The 25,784-nt window shown below is 43.4% G+C and overlaps 2 protein-coding genes across 2 annotated transcripts; one reads left to right on the forward strand and one right to left on the reverse strand.

Moving 5' to 3' along the window:
• Positions 1-272: 272 nt before the first annotated feature.
• loxl3b (lysyl oxidase-like 3b) lies at positions 273-19,404 on the forward strand. The gene is made up of 16 exons (XM_048227848.1): positions 273-302; positions 2,003-2,344; positions 3,032-3,198; positions 5,159-5,385; positions 6,970-7,023; positions 7,931-8,005; positions 8,863-9,073; positions 9,289-9,469; positions 10,256-10,410; positions 11,715-11,885; positions 13,346-13,505; positions 14,527-14,770; positions 15,202-15,317; positions 16,785-16,921; positions 17,132-17,243; positions 18,707-19,404. Exons 2-16 carry the CDS (start codon positions 2,011-2,013, stop codon positions 18,781-18,783), a joined length of 2,421 nt encoding a protein of 806 aa, XP_048083805.1. The 5' UTR covers positions 273-302; positions 2,003-2,010; the 3' UTR covers positions 18,784-19,404.
• Positions 19,405-20,079: 675 nt separating this feature from the next.
• LOC125284096 (serine protease HTRA2, mitochondrial-like) lies at positions 20,080-25,497 on the reverse strand. Its single transcript, XM_048227849.1, has 8 exons — positions 24,794-25,497; positions 24,369-24,573; positions 23,783-23,977; positions 22,184-22,216; positions 21,795-21,903; positions 21,486-21,555; positions 21,242-21,337; positions 20,080-20,968 (listed from the first exon to the last, which is right to left on the reverse strand). The coding sequence occupies exons 1-8, from the start codon at positions 25,276-25,278 to the stop codon at positions 20,803-20,805; spliced, it is 1,359 nt and encodes a 452-aa protein (XP_048083806.1). The 5' UTR covers positions 25,279-25,497; the 3' UTR covers positions 20,080-20,802.
• Between the last annotated feature and the right edge of the window lie 287 nt (positions 25,498-25,784).

The following is a 25,784-nucleotide window of genomic DNA, read 5'->3' on the forward strand; positions in this document are numbered from 1 at the left end:
GACATTCGTCATGACAGAGCAAGCGAAAAATAAGCAAAAATCGAAAAAAAAGAAAAAAAAACAGTAAGGAAATTGCCAATACTGCATAGTTTAACTTTAAAGGTGTTTACAGCGCAACCACATGAAGTCTATGCTATAATGTAGCCTAGGCCTACGTAGCCTCTGTACGAATGAATGCTGGTCCATCCAGCAACGTCATAACAGTGACATCATATTCCAAGTTAGGCTAGGCTACTACACCTTCACAGCATTTTGGCTGGAGTTGGAAGAAAACAGGTTTTCTCAATGGTCTCCGGAGTCGGGTTAGTGTAAAACTCGAATGCGCCAGTCAAGGAAAAAAAATCCATTCCAAAATAACATTCCATTGTCCCTCGAGGCCGAGGGTCTCCAAATATCCTCGACTGCCAGTCTAGATCACAGTTTATGGTCCAGATGCTCTGTCTGACAATGGGCCAGTGTTCATAGGCAGCCTTCTTTCTCGCACTTGACAGTTGTGATAACTCAGTCTGTCAATCATAATGCGTCCGTCATTTCTGTTTATTAGTGACTCAACATTGGTGCGGTCTTAAGGCGGATCTGGGCAGGGGTCTGTTAAGTGATGGCGCGACCTTAAAAGAGAGGGTCTGAGAGGAATGCCAGAATACTCTGGAGGATAAGGGTCCAGATCCTAATCACATTTGAAAGTCTGCTACCTAAACTGCTGTGTCTGGGCAGGTGGGACGGCTTCAACCCACCGGAGGCTCGACTTCTGCCTCACCAAATATAATTATCTGCTTGAGGCAGCAAGGATTTTTTCCCCTCAAAAGGACACACACGTGTATAGCCTATAGAGAGTGGCAGTGTTTTGGGGTTGTTGCATGACAAAAGCTTATAAAGGTTTTAATTACAGTGCACTAAAAGTGATGAGGGTTGAAATGTAATTACATCAATCATAATTGATTACCCAAATGTGTGAGGCTTGCAGAATCATGTAAAATGTATGATATAATAATGACTAGAGTGTGGGTGAAAGTCTCCTGTTGAGCCAACTCTGTGAGTGTGAATGTGTGTGTGTGTGGAGGGGGGTTAAGGCAAAAGCCAGTTTTGTAAGACAGATTGATGTTTCCTTATCAAGCATTTGTGATGTATTGGTATGGTGTATTTTACATGACATAACAGTGACAGGACAGTAAATACTTTTTTTTTTTTTTTTTTTTATTTGCTTGATGAAGATCTGTTGAGATTGAAACATTGTCTTGTAAGAATAAATCAAGTATTTCTTGGAGCCCATATACAGTATGCAGACTATCTCCTTCTCTCTCTAGGACAGTAAATATCCCTTTGGTGTAATGGGAACCTCCCACACAGAGGCAAATGTGTTTCGCATTACTCTGTCTTCAGAGCAACCTGTTTTTTTATGGGCCAGGGTTGAAAGGTCAAGTTAGAAACTTAACAGACACCTGCCAAAAGCTGCCCCTGTAAACCGTTAGCGCTAATGTTCAATACTATCATGTCCATGTTGTATTACAGTCCAATGAATAAGCATGTGCATTGTAATCTCATTTAAAAGTGAATTTATTTAAATATGGGTTGCATCTGGGAAAGTCTGACCCATGCAGTATGCATGTTCTTGGTCTAAAATGCACTCTGGCTTAGGACTGGTCAATAAATCAAATTAAACGATCCATTGTCAATTATGACTTCCCATGATTATGAAAAAACATAATCAAAATATAGCCTGACGATTATTTTGCTGCATTCGGTTTTGCAACAATGCACTCTTTTTGTGTATAGTTATAAACAGTTATTTACTGTTACACAAATATTGATGATTATGATTTTTGCCATAATCGAGCAGTTCTACTCTTGCTCCAGTTTGACCATATTGCAGCTCTCATTTTGATGAATTTTGACTTAATTTCTGTGTAACGGAAGCACATAACATCATGCTGTCTGTGTTTTTTTTTTTACATTCACTGACAGTCCCATAACTTCCCCCTCTTTTTGAAACCCTGTTATGCAGGTTCACTAATGGATCTCTGTCATTGGTGGAGGTATACAGTCACACTCCTAATAGGGGTGTGGTCTACCTTGTGTCTGGCTCAGACCACACCCCCAATACAGACCACACCTCGTACAAAGTCCACACTTGCTCCCACGCAACAGTCCGAGCGTCTCAAGTTCCGCTTGGCCGGTTACCCTCGGAAACACAACGAGGGGCGCATCGAGGTGTTCTATAAGGGAGAGTGGGGAACCATCTGCGACGATGACTTCACGTTGTTCAATGCCCACGTTCTCTGCCGACAGCTGGGCTTTGTTTCCGCCACTGGCTGGACACACAGCGCCAAGTATGGAAAAGGAGCAGGTACACACACACACACACACACACATACTCTCACTCTCTCTCTCGCTCTCTCTCTCTCTCTCACACACATTCTCCTGGGGCCACCACCATGAGCTCTGTCTTATTACTGTTGAGTTTGAGTAGGACAAATTTGTGGACATCCATGATTTGAGTTCCTGCAGGCAGTAGACAAGTTGTGTGGGTGGGAGCTGGGAGGAGGGGTTTGTGCTGATATAAAGTTTAGTGTCATCGGCGTAGCAGTGGAAGTTGAGGCCATGTTTACGGATGATATGACCTAGGGGTAGCATGTAAATGGTGAACAGCAGAGGACCAAGCACAGAGCCCTGGAGCACGCCATGGTTAGAGGGTGCTGGATCAGAGTTGGAGCCATTTAGGGTGATGAATTGTTTCCGGTCTGTGAGGTAGGACGAATCAGGACTGTGCCACTGAGGCAGATGAGCTCAGAGAGGAGGTGGAGAAGGATTGTATGGGAAACTGTATCAAAATCTGCAGAAAGGTCAAGGAGGATGGTGATGAGGCCATTGTCGGCAGCAAGCAGGAGGTCATTAGTGATTTTAATGAGGGCGGTCTCAGTGCTATGTTGGGTTCTGAAACCAGATAGGAGGGGTTTGAAGAGCTCATGGTGGTAATATACAAATACAAATATAATTAGACACCTGTCACATTTGCAATCTTGTTTGTGTGCAGGCAAGATCTGGCTGGACAACGTCCAGTGCAGTGGCAGCGAGACGAGCATATCTGTGTGCAAGTCACGAGGCTGGGGAAACAGCGACTGCACACACGACGAGGACGCTGGAGTAATCTGCAAGGATGAGAGACTGCCAGGATTCGTTGACACTGAAAATGTCATTGAGGTACACACACACACACAGACAGGCTCTCATTTTTCCTCAATAAATACATGCACACGCAGACCCACAAAATCAGACACACACACACACACACACACACACACACAAAAAAACACACACACACACAAACTAGAGACAGAGAGGTCAAAGCCACATGAAATCAGGATATATGTTTACTCAAATCTACAAAAATATCTAGGACACGCCAAGGCACTGAGTTACACACATCCAGAGACATACCAACACACCCACACAAACACACAGAAATACACACTCTCTCTCTCTCTCACACACACATTCTCCTGGGGCCACCACCATGAGCTCTGTCTTATTACTGTTGAGTTTGAGTAGGACAAATTTGTGGACATCCATGATTTGAGTTCCTGCAGGCAGTAGACAAGTTGTGGGTGGGAGCTGGGAGGAGGGGTTTGTGCTGATATAAAGTTTAGTGTCATCGGGCGTAGCAGTGGAAGTTGAGGCCATGTTTACGGATGATATGACCTAGGGGTAGCATGTAAATGGTGAACAGCAGAGACCAAGCACAGAGCCCCTGAGCACGCCATGGTTAGAGGGTGCTGGATCAGAGTTGGAGCCATTTAGGGTGATGAATTGTTTCCGGTCTGTGAGGTAGGACGAATCAGGACTGTGCCACTGAGGCAGATGAGCTCAGAGAGGAGGTGGAGAAGGATTGTATGGGAAACTGTATCAAAATCTGCAGAAAGGTCAAGGAGGATGGTGATGAGGCCATTGTCGGCAGCAAGCAGGAGGTCATTAGTGATTTTAATGAGGGCGGTCTCAGTGCTATGTTGGGTTCTGAAACCAGATAGGAGGGGTTTGAAGAGCTCATGGTGGTAATATACAAATACAAATATAATTAGACACCTGTCACATTTGCAATCTTGTTTGTGTGCAGGCAAGATCTGGCTGGACAACGTCCAGTGCAGTGGCAGCGAGACGAGCATATCTGTGTGCAAGTCACGAGGCTGGGGAAACAGCGACTGCACACACGACGAGGACGCTGGAGTAATCTGCAAGGATGAGAGACTGCCAGGATTCGTTGACACTGAAAATGTCATTGAGGTACACACACACACACAGACAGGCTCTCATTTTTCCTCAATAAATACATGCACACGCAGACCCACAAAATCAGACACACACACACACACACACACACACACACAAAAACACACACACACACAAACTAGAGACAGAGAGGTCAAAGCCACATGAAATCAGGATATATGTTTACTCAAATCTACAAAAATATCTAGGACACGCCAAGGCACTGAGTTACACACATCCAGAGAGATACCAACACACCCACACAAACACACAGAAATACACACTCTCTCTCTCTCTCACACACACACACACACACACACACACAGAAATACTCTGACACTCGTTTGATGTCCTTAGAAACATTGAAGAATTTTGATTGGGATAGAACTGCAGGAAAAGACGCCTTTTGCACTTAAACCACTTTAATCTGTAACTCTAGGAATAACATAACAGTGCATGCCCCCCTCAACATGTGTACACAAGCACCAGTCAGTCCCTCCAGGAGTTTGTTGTGGTGATTACGGCTAAATAAAACGTAATATGCTGCAGGAATTTTCAAAAGTGGAAATGGCAGTGATTCTGAGTTGAAATCAGTTGCAATATTCAATGACTGAGCATTGTTCTTGTGGAAATGTTGCAGTAATAAGAGAACATTACTATCTGCATCTTTGAATTGTCTTGAATTTGTGAAAACACAAGATTGCAAAAATCCTAGAGATACCAATTACTGTTTACAGTAATCAGTAGCCTACTGATTGGTCCCTCCATCTCAGATTAGTGTTACATCAGTGCTGATTGGTCCCTCATTCTCAGATTATCGTTACATCAGTGCTGATTGGTCCCCCCATCTCAGATTAGTGTTTACATCAACTGATTGGTCCCTCCATCTCTTTCTCAGGCTCTCTCAGGGCAGGGGGACGAGTACCACATCGAGGAAGTGCGTCTGCGCCCTGTGGTTGCCACAGCAAAGCGCCGTCTCCCGGTAACGGAGGGCGTGGTGGAGGTGCGCTACAAGAACAGCTGGTCTCAGGTGTGTGACCGCGGCTGGACCCCCAAAAACTCCCGCGTCATCTGCGGCTTGATGGGGTTCCCCCACGAGAGGAAGGTCAACAAGAACTTCTACAGGTAAACCTCACAATCACTCGAAATGAACAGCATATTTCCTGGAGAAATAATTACACTTTAGCCTAATATCGTGCCCGGGGTTCAGATAAGAGAAAACTGCATTACTTCACAGCTGGAAAGAAGATACTGCACTGTGTTGCTCCAGAGAGTACACGTCTCATTTTGAACTCAGAAAACACTCATTGTTTTATACCACACTGTCATTTTGTATGATATCACAGGTTTTGAGTGCAGCTCCAAGCACAGTGATGTTTCCTCTCAGACGTTGTGGTGAGGCATAGTTTTGTTTGATGTGTTAAACTCAGGGCTGGAGGAGAGCTCTTATGATGTGAGGTCTTTATTTATAGTGCACAGATTCACCCCTGTGATTTCAACTACTGTAAACACACGGTTAGTGTTTAGGATGGAGGGGGCGTAGCTCCAGAATGTTTGCAGAGTGTTCACGGAATGTTTGCAGAATGTTGGAGGACAGTGAGGACAGGAGGAAAGTTTTGGCGGCATTCCAGAACAGGGGTTTTCATAACTGTGACCAGGATGTTGGAGATTTCCCCCTCTCTCTCTTACTCTCACTCATGCTGTCTCGTTCCCACTGCCATGAGAGGAAGTGTAGTGTTTTCTCTCATTCGTCTGAGAAAAGGGAGGTCGGCACTGTTCCAGAACACACACACTCACTTAAACACATACACACGCACACACACACACACACACATACAATCTGGTCTTAGTGCTGCTGTGGCCGTCTCACCTCAGAATGCCAGACAGGAGGAAAGTTTTATTTGGGGAAAAAGAGGTAGGGAGGGAGTGGAGAGAGGAAGAGAGGAAGAGAGAGGCAAGAAAGTGTGTGTGGGGGGGGGGTCAGCAAGGGGTACAGCTAGTAGGCGTTAGGGGTATTTTTCCAACGTCCAGACACCAGAATTCAGTGGAATGTTGGAGGAATGTCTCACTTTTGGGAATTCCAACCCCTAACACCCTCAAATGACTACAATGTGGTGTGTGTGTGTGTGTTTGTGTGTGTGTGTGAAAGAGAGAGAGAGAGAGAGAGAGAGAATGTACATGCGTGTGTGTGTGTGTGCGTATATGTGCGCATTAATGAAGAATTTCATTCTGGATTACATTAAATGGTGACTGAAGTTTATTCCTAACTGATTGTTGGAATCGTATGAGTGCACTTCTGGAGTATGACCTCAGGACTTGTAAATGGAAACAAGAGAACCCCAGTTTGTTTTCATGTGTATGTGTATATCAGTGAGTGTACATTTATGAAAACAGCGAAATATGATAAACAGAGGTTATTTTAGTGTTGATGTATGTATTTCTTTTCAATGTACAAAGGGTTGGCTGTGAGCATGTAGGTATGACTTGCACATATGATTAATTCCAGATGGGCAACACCAACCATTCTGACAACCGTTCAGACAAGCATCCCTATGCTATTGAGTGTGTGTGTGTGTGTGTGTGTGTGTGTGTGTGTGTGTGTGTGTGTGTGTGTATTCAAGCCATCGAGTCATCATTGTGTAAATGCCTAGTTTGTGCAGTGTGTCTGTTGTGTGTGTATGAGTGAAAATCTGTGCTGTCACTTTGCAGGCGTCTCAAAAGATCAGCTGAGGCTAAAGGCAAAGTTACAGTAGCGGCTAGCAGGTACTATCTGAGAGGAAGAACTGAGCCTGTTCTTCCTCTAGATTGACAGGCACACACACACTGTGTGTGTGTGTGTGTGTGAGAGAGAGAGAGAAAGAGAGAGAGAGAGAGCGTGTGTGTTCCTGTAAGCGTGGTAGTAGTCTTAATTAGTAGTCTTAATCACTCACATCCTCTTGTCTTATACACCAGCATACTGTGCTATTGTGTGTGTGTGTGTGTGTGTGTGTGTGTGTGAGATTGAAAAAGCCAACTCAGTTCTGTGTGTAATTCTTGTTCCACATCTGTTTCATTGCTGTTTGAATATGAACACAGTGAGTTGGCCACTCTTTACTCTTTGGCATGGGACTTTTTTTGCCACATAACTGAGTTGCTTTGTCATTTATTTACCGAATCCCACACAGATCCCATCCGACTCCAACAGCAGTAAATGTGAGTCATTAAGCTCGCAGACCATCCGCTGGGATAATAGACATTAATGGACATTAATGGTGGTTGTGGGTGATTGTGAAGGAGGTAGAGAGGTTTCTTACAGTCCATGAGGATGTCGTGACCATGTGTTGTGACTCACTGTGGGCGCCTGCTGGATTTACTAACATAAACTAATACTTCCATGCTTTAAATCCTCATTGTGAGACTAAGTCCATTATGTGTATGTCTATGTTTCATCATGAAATCATTTATTCAATCACATCATTGCTTAGCACACTGCTTTGTTGTTTGCTTTTGTGATCTTATGTGCTTATTGTTGTTGTCAGCCTAGTGCGTGTGTGTGTGTGTGTGTGTGTGTGTGAAATGCTGTATTTTCTAGTCTTTCTTGAATGGTGTGTTTTGTGTGTGTGTGTGTGTGCAGTGCACACATGTGTGTCTCTATGTGTAAGTCTGTTTGTAATCAGTGTTTGCGTTGCAGGCAGAAACTCAAATCCAAAGCTAATGCTAAAGCTAACGCTAACGTTAAAAACAGCGCCATCACCACAAATAAAAGGTAACCTTGGAAACCAAACAGCCAACCAACCAACATCTTCCATGTCAGTTTTGTCCCGACACGGAGATCTCATTCTTTACTAACCTCCCCGGCGTGACCTGTGGATGTACTGACATTGTAGGGCTCACATCCAGTGTCCTCAATGAATGAGAGTGAATGGAGAGAAATGGCCTAAAACAACCTTTTGATTAGACTTCAAAAGCACATAAGAGCATTTCCATTAATATATAAACAAAATGATGTCATTACATTAATGAGATACTGAAATCTCTTATACTAAAATGAAAAATGAAATGAAGCTCCAGAGATCTCTCCTTCAGTTTGGATTTTTCTGATTTGGACCAATTGGGAGGCTCTTCTGGGTGTCATGTGACTTCACATGGGCCTCACACAGAAGACTGGAGAGTTCCGGAAACTGTCCTTTGGTGTTTGGTCTGATTCAGCACTCAACTCAACTCTTGGTTTTGTTTTCTCCTCTCCCTCAGGAAAACTACTTCAGTTTGGATTACTCTTTTGGTAGCATTTAGCTATCCATTGACATTCCCTCCTAACATAGTTAGATTGTTTTGTGCTAATATCTGTTCTCAGAAATGCTTACCTACACTAAATAATCATATTCTTTCTTCTCACATACTTTTCTCATCCTGACATCACTTTCCCACATAATTATCTGCTATATAACTTTCAACTATTATTTTTGTCCTTACACTTCCTAAACACATCTTGTCTCTCCATACATAACCTTCCTCTTTGGTGGTGGAACCCCTTTCACTGCTTTCCCACATGTGAAGGCCTTCTCAGCATCCTTACTAGTGTGCATATCACTGATTTTTAACACTTCCTACTGATGTCTGCAGGCTGTACACGGAGCGTCAGAAGAGTCACTTCCTGGTTCACTCGGTGGCCTGCTTGGGCACTGAGGTCCACTTGGCCGCGTGCCCGCTGGAGTTTAATAAGGGCAACAGCAGCACAGGGGCCTGTGAGGACGGAATGCCCGCAGTGGTCAGTTGTGTGGCAGGGCCCCTGTACACACACAACGTTGCTTTGAAGAAGAAGCTCAAGGTTTCGGTATGTGTATGCACACAGTGAACTGAACTGACTGTGGTATGACTGTGTGTGTGTTTGTGTTTGTGTTTGTGTTTGTGTTTGTGTTTGTGTTTGTGTTTGTGAATGTTTGCATGTGCATGTGATTTGGGTTGTTTCCTAATCTGTATGACTTAATTTCAACACTGTGTGTGTGTGTGTGTGTGTGTTTTTGTGTATTTGTATGCATGTGTGTCCAGAAAAACGTCCGGCTGAAGGGCGGCACGCACACGGCTGAGGGACGTGTGGAGGTGATGAGGGGAGGCAAGTGGGGGACAGTGTGTGACGACCGCTGGAACCTGCAGTCGGCCAGCGTGGTGTGCAGAGAGCTGGGCTTCGGCTCGGCCAAGGAGGCCCTCACTGGAGCACGCATGGGGCAGGGTGAGGCCATGGAAATACATACTGTGCATACACACACACACACACACACACACACACACACACACACATGGGGCAGGGTGAGGCCATGGAAATACATACTGAAATACATACATGTGCAAACACAACCACGCACACACACACACACATGGGGCAGGGTGAGGGCATGGAAATACATACTGAAATACATACATGTGCATGTGTGTACATGTGCACACACACACACACACACACACAAACACAAACACACACACACAAACACACACACACACACACTTTATCTCTGTCGCTCTGTCTTTCTCTCTATCACACACCCACACAGAGAGAGAGAGAGAGAAGAGAGAGTGTGTGTGTGTTCTAGGATAAGCCGTCTGTCCTCAGCCCGACCTTAGAGGTCATCCCTCTGTGACATCTGCAGTCTACATAGCTAACAATCCTCTGGGACTTTAATTAACAAACCATTTAAGGAATGTTGCAAACACACATAATCACCACACACACAAACACACACACACACACACACACACACACACACACACACACACACACACACATATATGTGAATCTGAATGTCATATATATTCAAGTGTGTGTGTGTGTGTGTTTTGATGGGTTTGTGTTTTCCACACACCTGTGTCTGCTGTACGATATGAATAAGGGACATTGTGAAGGTGATGAAGCCTTATAGCTGAGTCTTGTATATGTGTGTGCCTGGTGTGTGTGTGTGTGTGTGTGTGTGTGTGTTTGTGTGCATGTGTGTGTGCGTGCGTGTGTATGGGTGGTGGATAGGCGTGGGTCCGATCCACATGAATGAGGTGCAGTGTACTGGCCAGGAGCGCTCCATCTGGAGCTGCCACTATAAGAACATCACAGAGGAGGACTGCATGCACACAGAGGATGCGTCTGTCCGCTGCAACACCCCCTACATGGGCTACGAGAAAACGGTCAGGCACACCCTCTCTCCTTCCAGTCATTCCTCTCTCTCTCGCTCTCTCTCACTCACTCACTCTCTCTCTCGCACACACACACGCAGACACACACTTTCAAACACACATCCCCTTTCTGCTCCCAGTCCCTGATTGGGATGTGGAGATTGACTCTTCTCTTACATTCTTCCCACCCTACCACACACACACACACACACACACACACACACACACACACACACACACTCACATTCCTCTGATCACGTCAGTGTTCCAGTTACTTCAAAGTTACTACCGTCTGCTCCCTCAATGATGTGTTCCTGTATGTAAGAAAGTGATTACTGTTTGCCTGTTTGGCTCTAAACACTGTGTGATTAGGGATTACAGGAATACAGACTGAGTTAACCATTCATTACATCTTCATCTTTAGCGGGGAGCCAGACTTTAGCACGGCCAGTGTGGCACGTAAGCCATGGTAAAGGTGAATAAAGACGGCTTTAAGGATTCTCTGTGTCCAGTGGGCAGGCTGGAGTTGTTGCATGTCAAATGTGGAAATAGTTCCTGGTGGCACCAAATGTTCCGGCCACAGCACACATGGTGCTCACAGTAGTGAGTGAATACGTTTCTTTTCTAGAACTTTCTGAAAAGTGGTTCCATTAATCACACTGCCTGGCCGTAATTCAGTTATTTATTTTTCCACAAATGGATCAAAGTTGAACAGCTGGTTTACAGAAAGCATATTAATGCAATCTTACATAATGTTATGGGTATTGTAGATTTTAGACTCAACAAGCAAAAAGTTATGTTGTTTCAGAAACCACTGCCTTAAACTGACACAATTTGAATGTTTTATATGACTTTCTGACACGTCATTCAAATCGATGAAGATAAACATATGTTCATCTCCAAGGTGATGAATGCTAGACACTGATAGCTCCTTAGTAGTCTGGGATGAGGTGGTGCCGAGAGACACAATATATATACCGATATATGTATATATATATAGATAGATAGATAGATAGATAGATTCAGCTCATTCAACTTCTGTTCTGAATAATTGTGTGTCTTTGGTTAGTGTATAGAAACAAAGTTATTTGCATCTTAAATTGGAAAACATTCCTTTCCTTCACACTTTTAGGAATCTTAGTTTTCTGAAGCAATCTCACTTTGTCTCTCAGTACCACTGCCTTGACCATTAGAACATGACGCAATAACTACAACTCCCAGCATGCTTTGCCCACACATTCTATGAGATGCTCTCCTGGATCTCATGGATGTTGATGTTGAGGAGGAGGTCCCCTGACACCGTCTGCCCTGCACAGGTGCGTATTGGCGGGGGCCGCTCGCGGTACGAGGGGCGCGTGGAGGTGCTCCAGGCTCTCCCCAACGGGACCCAGCGCTGGGGTCTGCTCTGCGGAGACGGCTGGAGCACTAAGGAGGCCATGGTGGTGTGCAGGCAGCTGGGCCTGGGATACGCCAACCATGGGCTGAAAGTATGCTGCCCATACCTGTGCCCGCATACGCACATACCCATGCACATATACATCAACACTGATGCATATACGCTCACTGTACACTGGCATGAGAAGTACGGTATACTACTGTGTATACTACACAGTATATGTTCAAGTACATACTCTCATGTGTGTATGGATGTACTTTTTTTTTTTGCACATTTTGAGAGCTCTAGTGTTTGCAAGTGCGTACTTTGACTTGCATGAATGATTTTGACCAATAATGTGATGCTGACTCTGACTATCACGAGCATGCTATTAAATACTAACACACACCGCTTCAAGTCACTTTGGACAAAAGTGTCTGCCAAATACCATAACCATAACCATAACCATAATACACCAAGTCAGCAAATGTATATGTCAGTAGACAAGGCAGAGATGACAAGGGAAGAGGCAGGACATAATTATACGTGTGTGTGTGTGCGTAAGAGAGCACATGTGTGTGATCATTTGGGTCAGTCCATGTCAAGGCAGACATGTAGAGGGTTTGTGTGATATATGTCAGGATGTGATTCACAGGCTAATACATATGGTAGACTGAAGTGTACAGTGCATGTGTGCTTGTCTGAGTAATTAATGTGTGAAAGGTGTGGAGTAGATGTGTAAGTATGCACAAGACGTGTCCATACCTATACATAAAGTGTGTGTGTGTGTGTGTGTGTGTTAGAGTGGATGTGAGGTTTCCTGCTTGACTGACAAGCAATAGGTGTGTGAGTGTCAGCCAGACAGATATGCCGTAAATGTGGGTTAGTGCGCGTGTGTGTGTGTGTGTGTGTGTGTGTGTGTGTAAGTGTAAGTATGTTTGTCTGTATGTGTCTGTCTGGCTGACATTCTGTATGGGTGTGTAGACACAAGTTAGTATCTATCTGACGTGCTGTAGGTGTGTGTGTGTGTGTATGTGTGTGTAGACACAAGTTAGTATCTATCTGACGTGCTGTAGGTGTGTGTGCGTGCGTGTGTGTGTGTGTGTGTGTGTGTGTGTGCTGTAGGTGTGTGTGCGTGCGTGTGTGTGTGTGTGCATTATTATTGTGTGTGTAGAGTTGCGTCACGGAGGCAGGGAAAGCTCCTCATATGAGGGCCGGGTGGAGGTGCGGGTGGGTGAGCGCTGGGGAGCGCTGTGCAGTCAGGGCTGGAGCACCAGGGAGGCCATGGTGGCCTGCAGACAGCTAGGGCTCGGCTACTCCATGCATGCCATCACTGTGAGTACACACACACACATACACACACACACACACACACACACACACTCTCTCACACACACTCACACACTCACACACACACACACACACACACACACACACACAGTGACAATCTCTGGTTGTTCACACACCTGTACAAACACACACGCAATCATATATTGGATATGCATGAACACAGATACTCTTTTAATTGTGTGTGTGTGTGTGTGTGTGTGCGTTGGATGCCTGTTTCATAAGGAAACGTGGTACTGGGACAGCAGTAATGTGACTGATATGGTGTGGAGTGGGGTCAAGTGCACCGGGAGCGAGATGTCCCTCACCCAGTGCCAGCGACACAAAGTCTTCAACTGCCAGAAAGCCGTCGCCAGGTTCTCTGCTGGAGTTATCTGCTCAGAGAGTGAGTGGAGTTTTGTTGTTGTTGTGGCTTTGATGCACACACCTTGACTAATGCTCACATCTTGGCTCACACCTTGACTAATGCTCACATCTTGACTAATGCTCACATCTTGGCTCACACCTTGACTAATGCTCACATCTTGACTAATGCTCACATCTTGGCTCACACCTTGACTAATGCTCACATCTTGACTAATGCTCACATCTTGGCTCACACCTTGACTAATGCTCACATCTTGACTAATGCTCACATCTTGGCTCACACCTTGACTAATGCTCACATCTTGACTAATGCTCACATCTTGGCTCACATCTTGACTAATGCTCACATCTTGACTAATGCTCACATCTTGGCTCACACCTTGACTAATGCTCACATCTTGACTAATGCTCACATCTTGGCTCACACCTTGACTAATGCTCACATCTTGACTAATGCTCACATCTTGGCTCACATCTTGACTAATGCTCACATCTTCACTAATGCTCACATCTTGGCTCACATCTTGACTAATGCTCACATCTTGGCTCACATCTTGGCTCACATCTTGACTAATGCTCACACCTTGACTAATGCTCACGTCTTGACTAATGCTCATTCCATTCAACTGCATTTTGACCCGCATATAGATGTCGTGTAAATCAGGGCTCTGCGTTGGGAGTTCCTTTCATAACTACTGCTCCCTCTCCCTTTCTCTGTTGTCTCCCTGCTTTCTCTATACTTTCGTCTCTCTCTCTCTCTCTCTCTCTTCTCAATATCAGTCTTCCCTTTGGCTCACTTTCGGTCTCTTCATTTACCGTTTACATTTCAATGCTTTCATCCAAAGTGACTAGTAAGTGAGGAATACCATTCAAGCTACAGTGCAATAGAAGACCTTGCGTAACAGTGCTACCTCACAATACTAGAGGCTGAAGTATCTGTAATTCACTTCAATCTCAACCTCTCTGCCCATCTCTCTCTCTCTCTCTCTCTCTCTCTCTCTCTCTCTCTCTCTTTCTCACCTGTCTCCTTCATTCTCCAGCGGCGTCTGACCTGGTGCTGAACGCCACCCTAGTGCAGCAGTCTGTGTACATTGAGGACCGTCCACTGCACATGCTTTACTGCGCGGCGGAGGAGGACTGCCTGTCCAAGACGGCCGCCCAGGCCAACTGGCCCTACGGCCATCGCCGCCTGCTGCGCTTCTCCTCCCAGATCCACAACGTCGGTCGCGCCGACTTCAGGCCCAAGCTCGGCAGGCACTCCTGGGTGTGGCACGCGTGTCACGGGTAACTACGGCAACACATCACTTTAGGGTGGCCCAGTGTGGTGGAGGTACAAAGGTGGAGATACAACATGCATAATAATAGAGGTGGAGATACAACATGCACAATCATTGAGGAGATACAACATGCAGAATCATAGAGGAGATACAACATGCAGAATCATAGAGGTGGAGATACAACATGCATAATCATAGAGGTGGAGATACATCATGCAGAATCACAGAGGAGATACAACATGCATAATCATAGAGGAGGTTACTAGAAGGAAAGAAGTTAGAAAGCATGACTAATGTTCATCAGGCAAATTACTTGTTGTAGTAGTTTATAAGGCAAAGCTATCCTCATTTACTTACCACAGAAACATTGGTAGGAAAACATTGGATGGCTTCACATAGATCTTTTGTACAATTATGTGTGTGTGTGTGTGTCTACAGGCATTATCACAGCATGGACATATTTACTCATTATGACATACTGTCAGTTAATGGCACAAAGATGGCCGAGGGACACAAAGCAAGCTTCTGCCTGGAGGATTCTGAGTGTCAGGAGGGTGAGGAGAACAAAACATACACACACATACTGACAGACATATGGGTCATTCTGTGTCAAATCAGATAAGGTCGTTGCAGTAACATTTCAGATTTTGTTCAAACCTTGTTTATATCAAGAATGGGTCCTAAAACCAAGGCCTGTAAAAGGTTTCTGTTCAAATCCAATGTCTTCATGTTATGTTCAGCCCTTGAAATTACATCAGTTTTGTAGCCTGGGAAGCAATGTTTGGGCATTAATATCATGAAAATATTATTTATAGGCTGCCCAAACATTTTAGAGTGAAAGACAAACATGTTTTCAGTATGACTGAACCAATAAAAGTATGGCATTCTCATTGAATTTTCTACAAGGCCCTAGATTTGGTTTTAAAGGGTTAAGGGTATTATAAACTTGTTTTGTACACATTTGGTATCAATCATTATTTTTATCTTTGCATAGTATTTTATTAATGTATTTGAGCTCTCCAAATATTATGGGCTTAAAGATTGATGATTGAAGGATTAAACACAGGGAGGCTGTGTCATTTTCATAGGATGAAAATGGTATGTGGGGTATCTAGTAGGCACTTGAAAATCTATGTGAAAGTGTATAGGCATTTAGTGTGCAAAGTGCCGATGCTGTACCATAGATAAATAAATAGAGTCAAAATCATTGTTCTGCCTCAGGGACAAGAATGAAAATGCATTGGTATACAATGTAAACAAGTAAGTGCATTTATGTATAAATAAAACAAGGTACATCATTGGCACTTTATATACAAAATAACTGTAAACTGAGCTGTTTCCACGTTGATTTTTGTGTTCCTACTAGCTACCCCACACTCCATTTAAGTCCTATGAAAATTACCAAAAAATGCAATCACACCATGTTTCATTCTTAATATCTTCATGTTCATTTGTTGCAGAGACCTCAAATATTGGCTCAACGTTAATAAAGTATTGTATTGGCAGACAAAATAATAATTGTTGTAATGGATACAGAAAATTTGTGAAGAAGACCCTCAATGTCACCAGTTTTGCATTTTGTTCCATATCTAGGGCCTTATATAAAACTAATGGGCATGCAGTACAAACTTTTAATGGTCCAATCATACCAAGAACATGTCTGTTTTCCACCTTACAACGTTTGAGCAGGCTAGGAACAATACTTTTCAAGATATTAATGCCCAAACATGGCCTCCAAGATAAGGCCTTTCTGAGAGTGTAAAAATGATACAAAATCAAGGGTGAAAAAATGTATGAATTTAACAAAAATATTGTACAGGTCTTAGTTTTGGGACCTAAATATTAGGGAGACAAACTTTGAGTACGGTGCAACAACCATTATCCTGGATTTTGTCTGATTTGACACGGAATGGCCTCACACCTACAGTCTGTATGTCCATAAACACAGAGCAGTAACTATCGCATGTTCAGACATTCAACAAATGTTAACGTATAGTTCCTCTCACATCTGTCTGCTCCAGGTATCTCTAAGCGATATGAGTGTGCTAACTTTGGTGAGCAGGGTATCACAGTGGGATGCTGGGATCTCTATCGCCATGACATTGACTGCCAATGGATTGACATCACAGATGTGAAACCAGGAAACTACATTCTACAGGTAAAGCAATCCACTGATCTTGAAAGAACACGTTTTTTTGAGATCAGTAAAAGCATATAAGACCTTATGACTTATGACATCCGTTGTTCAAATCTATCATCCAATTGTTCACATGATTGACTTTTCACAGATACAAAATGAAGTTTACTTCCTAATACATTCAGGCTTCCTTGCTGCTTGTATGGTTGATTATTTCTGTGTGTCTCACAGGTCGTGATAAATCCAAACCAAGAGGTGTCAGAGATGGATTACACAAACAATGCCATGAAGTGTAGCTGCAAGTATGACGGCCATAGGATCTGGGTGCATAACTGTCACATTGGTGAGACAACATTATCAACCCTGTATTATGTTTGCCTGCCTGTCTGTGTCTGTCTGCATCTCCGGCTTAGCTGCTCATAGTCCAGAATGGCCCCTTATACAGTGCAGTTGTTTGCTTCTATCTGCAGCTAGCGAGACAGTGATTCGATCTTTCCCAAACAATCACCTTCCACTCACCCTTACTTAATCTGTCTGCCTCTGACTAGGTCATCTCTGACTCACACTTGGGCATGTTATTAGTCAACATCCGTTTGAGGGTCAGGTCAGGTATTATACATTGGTATATGTGCAGGACATGAATTACATCCATGTGTTTAGAAGAGTGTATGTGAGAGAAGAGTGTATGTGAGAGAAAGAGAGAGAGGGGGGGCAGACAGACAGAGAGACAAGAGGTAGACAAGAAGAGGGGAGAGAGAGTCTGCCAGTGAGCTTTCTTTCCACGGAAGTCTGGTTTATAACAAGTCTCGAAAGAAGAGTGCATGAGATACGTGCCTTCGAGCTGTTGCAGAGTCACACTCACTCTCTCACTCTTGTGAGATCAGTACTGTTTTTGTTTGTATGCATGTGTTTATATGTTGTGTGTGTATGTGTGTGTGTGTGTGTGTGTGTGTGTGTCATACCACAAGCCCACTTTGGTTGGTCTTTTTCCAGCGTCAGATGACTGGGAAGTGAGGCTTTGCAGGAGGATGTAGAGCGAGCCTGAAAAACAGCAGTAATGACAGAAACAGAAACGATAAAAGTGAAAGAATAGAAAAGTCTGCCATACCAGTGGCTCCCAAAGCCAGCCAGCATCCTGGGGCCAGAGCAGGGGGAGACAGCCACCCAGCTGCCTGGGTCTGCTGAAATATGCCACCATGGCAATCATCTTACAACCATTAGTACACATAATAGTACTGAGTACTGACTATCAATTCGCACCAGTAAATTAAAGCAGCACTAATAGTGAAGATTTGCTCTCGGGGTCCCCCTACAGTTGAAGAGCGCAATAACAAATTAACTAACTGTGCATCTTTGAACAAACTATAAACAAATCTTCGATACAATATAGCTGGAATGCACCGACAGCAGTCTTTAGACAGAGAGCTGCGAATTCCTGTAAGTAGCAGCTCGTTTCCATTTCATTTTCGAAGGGCAAGGCAGTGTTCCTACCAGCAACTTCATATGGCTATTTTACAAGCGTTAAGACCTACTCTGAGTGCCGCCGAAGTGCATTTCGCCCTCGAAGTGCATTTCGCCTTTTGTGCCATCAAAATGATTTTGGAAACGTTATTTTAAGATAAAAAAAATCTTTAATGGTCATCACTTCTACCAAATCTGTCATCTGATGAGGAATATATTGATGTGATGAAAGAGTGTTGTCATTGCCCTCACCTCAGTCTGTTGTGAAACTGTGGCTGATTCACTGGTTGTGCAGAGATTTCAAAATGTAGATTTCATAAGGTTTATCTGTTTGTCTCCCTGCAGGTGATGCCTTCAGTGATGAGGTGGAGAGGAAATTTGAGAAATATCCTGGACAGTTCAACAACCAGATAATGAATTAACACACACGCTCTCTCACTCTGAAGAGACACACGCCAAGCTCACACCAATCATGCACACGATCATACACAAGACATTCTAGCAATATCTGACTTGTTACATAAGCATTCATTCATACAATTTTGTATAGGGATCTACATACTCCATGATACAGAACACCACAATCATATACATTATGCATATTCAAATGGTACTTGTGGCAGTATGTTGAAACGGCTTTCACAGCTGATGTGTGTGTGTGTTCGTGTGTGTGTGCGTGTGTGTATCCAGGAGTTTTATTACTTGAATTCTCCGCTCCAGACCATATGTCAAGGGACCATTGTTGAACATCCTTTGCGGTGCTTTGTTTGAATGTTTGTATGTTTACGTCCCTATGCCCTACAGGTATTTTTGAGTTGTCATGTGTGGTTGATGAAGAAACACTTTGAGTGAATGAATGAATGTTTTTAAGCTAAAAGTAAAACTATGAATATTAATTTTGATTTGTTTGGAATACTATGTCCATGATCTCATTCCAATATATTTCAGTACTGCTTAATCACAGGGATTTAAGTATGCACATGCCATTTTTTCTAGTCACATTTCCTTTATTTGAAGGTATAATAAAAATGTAAAATGATTTACACATGCCATTTTATTTATCAGTTTTAATACAGGTCATGTTAATTATCATTTGTCACATTCACACATAATGAACTTCTTGCAAAAAAAACCCCCCTGGCAATAGCTTGAAACAAGACTGCTGAAGACCACTTTAATCTGTTACATATTCATATTCAGTCTGATTCCAAACCACAGCACTTCCAGTTCAATTCAGTAAACTGCCCCACACTGTCCTCTAGCTCCGTTATGTGTGTGTGCGCTACAATGTTTCCAGTGTTCATACAGTCATTTTGCTGTAAGTAACGGGCAAACAAACACCCCAGCTTGGACAGAACTGTTAACAAATTCAGGCAGTATGAAAGAAAGGGGCGTCTTTTGGTTGGTTGTTTTTATCCACAAAAATGTGTTAGTGATTTTGCTTTGGATGGTAAATAGGCTTGGTTGTTGATTGGCCGCTGTCTGAAATCCCCTACCTATAGCACCAGGAATTCAACATCTCTCCTGTGCATATTTGACAGTCTGTTGAACTGCCATGCTGTTGAACAGCCTTTCGCCGGAATAGGGAACTACATCTTTAAGACTGAATTGTGCCGTTACGCTTTCCAGTGTTTCAGTTTTTGATGAGAAACTTCTGTCTGAACTGTTCTCCCCTAAGGGCTTGGTCAACAGCAAAGACAAAACCAGACAGTCAAACATCTATTTTTCAATTATTTATTGAACATTTTTGTGAATCCAGTGGTTATGAGAAATAAGGCTATCTCCATACTTACGATATTAAATCATACTCTCTTACATTATTTTACATTTAAGAATATTAAATAATATTCTTACATTAAGTCACAGTTTAAGTTTCTTCACCCATTCCGTTGACACACCTATGCCACTTCTAGACAACCGACATCCACAGAGCCAAACGTAAGAATTTAAAAAACTAAATAGAAAAGTCCACCTCGGTATCAGATATACTGACTCACAAATTCAACATTGTCATAAATATTTGTTTGCTCCTTCACACAAATACTGTATGGATTTCAGTGCTGACATGAAAGACTGTAAACAAATGTGGTTTTGGGTACACTGGTAGTGAGGCCTATCATAAGACTTTCTCCTGCACTTTCTCATTTTTCTTCACCTCTCTCTTATCCACTCTCTTCCATTAGATAAAGCTTTACAGACATAAGCACCACTGTGGCCTCTTCTGAAAGACTCTTATGCAGACCACAAGAAACTTTATAATTTAACTCTTCTTTCCCTACTTTCAAAACACCTCCTTTGAGGCATCTTTTTTTAGCATTTCTTCTTCCAGTCCCACTTCTTTACCAGTCTCTCTACAAGTGCTTTTGTTTCTTCTTAGTTTTTCTGACATATTGTTTATGGTTCAATCTCTTTAGCATGCTGGACGGCGCATGTTGATGACATCACTCTGTGTACTCGGGGGTCATGTGCAGCATGAGCAGGTCTTCACCTCTCTTGACGACCACGTTGATGGAGTCTTTGGTCCTCACAGCGTTGTAGATCTCCTCCGACGTGTTAACTTTGGATCCGTTGATCTCTATGATGACGTCTCCTGGTTTCATGCCAGCTCTGGCATCAGATCACAAAAGAAAAAGGGATTTGTAAAGACAGAATGTATTGTTGAGTTGGACTAAATTCTGTTGCGTTTCCAAAGTAATTATAAGTTAACAACTATACAACTTACAAGTAAAACAACTTTCAACAATCTTTCAACATTCTCTGAAAAGTCTGGTCAGTCATGGCCTTGTGGGTTTTTATGAGATGACCGTTTTTCATGAACGTGACTGTGCGTATGGGCACAGTGTGGGCTAAAGCTGAGGTGACTAGAGCACTATGGCTTACCGATGCGCTGGAGAGCCTATGATGACACGATGAATGAGGATTCCATGAGTGACATCGGGGAAGGAGGGATCACGCATCTTCAGTTCACTAATGATACTAGAGAAACGCACACACACACAGAATAAGTGGGACTATCCCGAATTGCACTACATATACACCAAAGGAAGACGGTGTTCACTACATTCTAGTCACCGGGAATGAAACATTTGTAAAGAGTCATTGGTCATGAAAGAGTTGTATGCACCTGGGTGTAAGAGTGAGCATCATCACTCCAATGTATCTACGTTTTCCTCCTGATTCACCAAACCACGACTCTGAAACAGAATAACAGACACAAACACGAGAGAGTCATTCATAGGGCAACCAAAAGTCTTCTGTAACAGTTTCACTACCCCAAACTGCTTTACTTTACTTGTGGCATTAAGCTATAGAACAGATTTAAGCAATTTCTCAGAAATTAGAAATATAATACTAGGTAAAAAGGAAATGAGACTTTATATGTGTGTGTGTTTTGTGTGTGTGTGTATGTGTGTGTGTGTGTGTGAGCGCTCACTCTGATTGTCTGCAGCACGGTTCAGGAAAAGCTGAACTCTGTCAGAAGGAATGGCAAATGAAATGCCAGCTGTGACCTTCATGGTGTTGACACCGATGACCTCACCATCCTATGCATCATATGGCCAGTTAGTCAGACAGCAGAGATTTCAGGTTTTCAAAAGGGAAAACTATTATAAAACTATACCACAACATTAAAATTAAAAATTGCGCTGCACTGGACTATCAAAACAGATGTACAATTACCTGTGTAACAAATGAGCAATTTAGCAATTAACTGTGTAACAAATGAGCAATTTAGCAATTAGCAACAAGTTTATGTTTGTTTGGTCATATGTTTGTGACAGCAGGCAGACTTGCCGTGATGTCATCTTGTGTCTAACAACTTACCAGGTTGATTAGGGGGCCACCAGAGTTTCCGAACTGAAAAAGAAGAACAGTGTGTCTTGTGAGAATGAGACCCCTGTGGACAGAGCTCTTTGAACGTCGGGATGGTCAGGACCAGGCTAGCTGTGCAAAATAAACCCCCATGGTAACATAGGTGCCTTTGCTTTAGTGAAACCAAGGCTAAATTCAGCCAAAATCTCATTTTAATTCACAATCTAGGTTTGTTGAAACAGCCCATCTGATCTACTCTTCAATGTCCTCGCTGGAACTGTCTGAGTCATGGCACTAACACCATTCTGCTGAGACAACCGGACTCTGGACTCAAGATCTTATACACATTGATATTCCATGCACAAGGGCAAAGTTTTAAAGGCATACTATGCAGTTTTTTTAGCTTAATATGCAAGTTTTTTAGCTTCATTTACCAGCTTCAGAGTCATTGGGATGGTTATATGACTTTTTTCGGGTTGAATGGTGGCCGTCTCGCTTCCCGCTAGCGCCTGTGAGCGGAAAAACCACCCTTGCAACTTTGGGCCAGTGGGCCGACGGCCTCAGTGTCAGGAAGTATAGTGTAACGAATTGCTTTCCTACATTCAAATACACAGGCACTGGCTAGAAAAAGGTAGCAATGGGAGTTTCTCAGACATTCGTCATGACAGAGCAAGCGAAAAATAAGCAAAAAACGGAAAAAAAAAACAGTAAGGAAATTGCCAATACTGCATAGTTTACCTTTAAGCCCTGCGGTATGCATTATACAAAGCTATGAACACTACTGAACACTGAGTGACACCTTCATTTTGGCAGCATGTTATCGTTGTGGCAATCTCCAGTGTTCAAGATTCAGTTCACTTTGGTAAGACATCAGCTTTCCAGTTCTTTACAAACCCCACGAGAAGAGTGTCCTGAGAAAACTGAATAAGGGCCCAATAACTCTTAAAGGTGCTCTAAGCGATGCTGGGTAACGTCACTTATGTTGACATTCAAACAAAACAGAGAGCTAGCTCGCTACTTCCTCCCCCTCCTTTCCATGCAATTGAAACTCTCCTAAACGAGCATCTCGTCTGTGATTTGCTGGAACAGTTTGTTATGTTTTTATGGGCTAGGTTTGCCCAGGTTGTTTTTGTTGCCATTTTTGGAGCCTGGGCTGGCCACAGAAGTCACATTTTTTTTACAGTGTATTCAGGACTGTGCAGGCAGCTAGCGGATGGTGAGGCGATGTTTGCTGTAAGTGACAAAAAATGTTTCAGCCTAAAAAACAGGTGGCATCGCTTAGAGCACCTTTAAGTGCAGGCGCTACCTCTCTAGACCTTTTAAATAATTCTGCAACTACTGATACTGATATTTATTCCATTTGTTTAGGCAGTATGATGGATACCTTCACGTTATGGAAGATATCTGCCAGATGAAATGCATTAATAATCAGCTATCTAATACGGCATGATCCTTTACGTTATGGAAGATGTCTGCCAGATGAAATGCATTAATAATCAGCTATCCAATACTGCATGATCCTTCACGTTATGGAAGATGTCTGCCAGATGAAATGCATTAATAATCAGCCATCTAATACTGCATGATAAAAGTACCTGGCAGCTTACTTACATCAATGGCTGCGTCTGTCTGAATGTAATCAATGTTTTGATTGGACAGGCCAAGCTCCTTGCTTCCTCTCTGGGTGGAGCTAACGATCCCTGAGGTAATGGTGTTCCGCAAGGCGAAGGGGCTCCCCATGGCCACCACAAACTCCCCCTGGCGCACATCTGATGACTTTCCCAGCCGCAGCGTTGGTAAAGGATGCTGGGAGAATCGAAGGGCAAGTTAAGTGAACCTGCATATGGGAGAGCAATCATGCCATACAGCAGAGGTACAGTGTGTACCATAAACTCAGCAACTGCCAACGCCCCTGCAGTGGCAATCAGCAGCATTCTGAATGTTTCACCTCTGTAATGTTTCAATCTGCTTTATTTGGCCTACATTAGGAACTTAAAAGTTCAGCCTGTTTGACCCACAGATAAGATCTCTTGAACAGCCATATGGCACCTCTACAGAAAATAAACCAACATCACTCCAGAGGGTTTCATAAGTTCAATTTCAACAACAACAACAAAAAACAGACATATTGTTCCTATGATACATAAAAGTGACAGTATTATGCTGAACACAAAGCAATAATACACCAAGGTCTTACCCTGGGATTAATTTTGATGGTGGCAATGTCGGCCACCTGATCCACGTCTTGCACCGTCGCATTGTAGGACTCCCCATTGGTAAGCTTGACCCGCACACCACGCTTGTTGGCCACCACGTGGGCGTTCGTGACTATGAGCCCGTCACTGCTGATGATAAATCCGGAGCCGTTAGATATGGGCAATTCTCTGCCCGAGAATGGATGCCTGTAAATGCATTTAAAAGGCACAATAAATTCAATCATACAGAAACGCTCATCAAAGTATACATAGCTGTTGACAATGACCACTGACAGCAGCCATCAGGGACAAGGAACAAGGTGTCAGACGCCTTCAACAGACGAACAGGTGGAAAGTGGAAACGATAGAGGCGGAAACATGATAAGAGTGTCGTCCATGTAAGGAAATCTATATCGAACCTGTTTACCTTCCAATAATCTCAATGTAGACAACTGCAGGGGTCGACTTTTCCACGACATCTGCGATGAAGTTGTACCTGTACCTCGGGCTGTCGGGCTTGTAGGGGGAAGCACAATATGCCGTGGGGAGAAAGCTTCTCAGTATCGAGTCTTTGAGTCCTGAAAGTTTCTTGTTACTATCGTCTTTAGTCTGATTATGATATACCAGGGCAGTACCAGCGAAACCCAGGCCAAGTGCCACCGAGCTAAGCAGAGTTTGTCGGTTTGAACCACCGTCCCAGTTGCTTCTCGAACTTTGTTTCGTCGCTGAGATTATGTCATTTCTCCTGTCACTTGTATTTGTCCCATTCTCTGTCCCCACCGAAGATGCTCCCGAGCTATGTCTGAGGACTCTCGCAGAAATTAAGTTATTCTGACCACTGTGCTCTCGAACAAGTCTCGTGATTGTCCGAAGTAAACTGTGATTCGCCTGCATTACTTGCCTTGTTGCCATATTGCATCAGTTTCGACAATAACTCAACAGTTCGTATACGGCAGCAAAACGGGTTCAATTACAATACCTCATGTACTCACAAAGAACCTGCGTTAAAAAAAATAGAAATAAAACAAATATCGGTAGCACTTAACATTATTTGACAACAGATCCCAACCAAAGATCCTCTCTGCCCCAACTAGTCCAGCGTTAACAACACCCGGAAGTAATGACATGCAGTATCGAGAGCGCATGTCTGGACATGCCCACAGTCAGATGCAGATGGTGTGTTCCAGATCAATACAGATTTGTGTTCACACAAAGATTTATGTAGCATCTTGATAAGTTTGGCATATTAAACGAACCAAGTTCTGTTCTGTCTCGATCTTTCAGTTGACTTATTGTCTTGGGAGCTCCTTGTTGGTGCCCCCCACCCAATCCCAATCCTCCCCCACCTTTTTTTTTTATGCAGCCCTTGCCACTTAATCTACTAAACCCCTCTTCTACTGCACTTTTTACCCCATTAA

This window comes from Alosa alosa, chromosome 19 (assembly GCF_017589495.1).
Source record: "Alosa alosa isolate M-15738 ecotype Scorff River chromosome 19, AALO_Geno_1.1, whole genome shotgun sequence".
Lineage (NCBI taxonomy): Eukaryota > Metazoa > Chordata > Actinopteri > Clupeiformes > Clupeidae > Alosa > Alosa alosa.

Coding starts and splice junctions, on each gene's coding strand:
- loxl3b (XM_048227848.1), top strand. CDS start 2,011: ATGGATCTCTGTCATTGGTGGAGGTATACAGTCACACTCCTAATAGGG. Junction 2,345..3,031: donor CAAGTATGGAAAAGGAGCAG/GTACACACACAC, acceptor GTTTGTGTGCAG/GCAAGATCTGGCTGGACAAC. Junction 3,199..5,158: donor ACACTGAAAATGTCATTGAG/GTACACACACAC, acceptor TCTCTTTCTCAG/GCTCTCTCAGGGCAGGGGGA.
- LOC125284096 (XM_048227849.1), bottom strand. CDS start 25,278: ATGGCAACAAGGCAAGTAATGCAGGCGAATCACAGTTTACTTCGGACA. Junction 23,978..24,368: donor CCATCAAAATTAATCCCAGG/GTAAGACCTTGG, acceptor CGATTCTCCCAG/CATCCTTTACCAACGCTGCG. Junction 21,338..21,485: donor ATGCTCACTCTTACACCCAG/GTGCATACAACT, acceptor GCGTTTCTCTAG/TATCATTAGTGAACTGAAGA.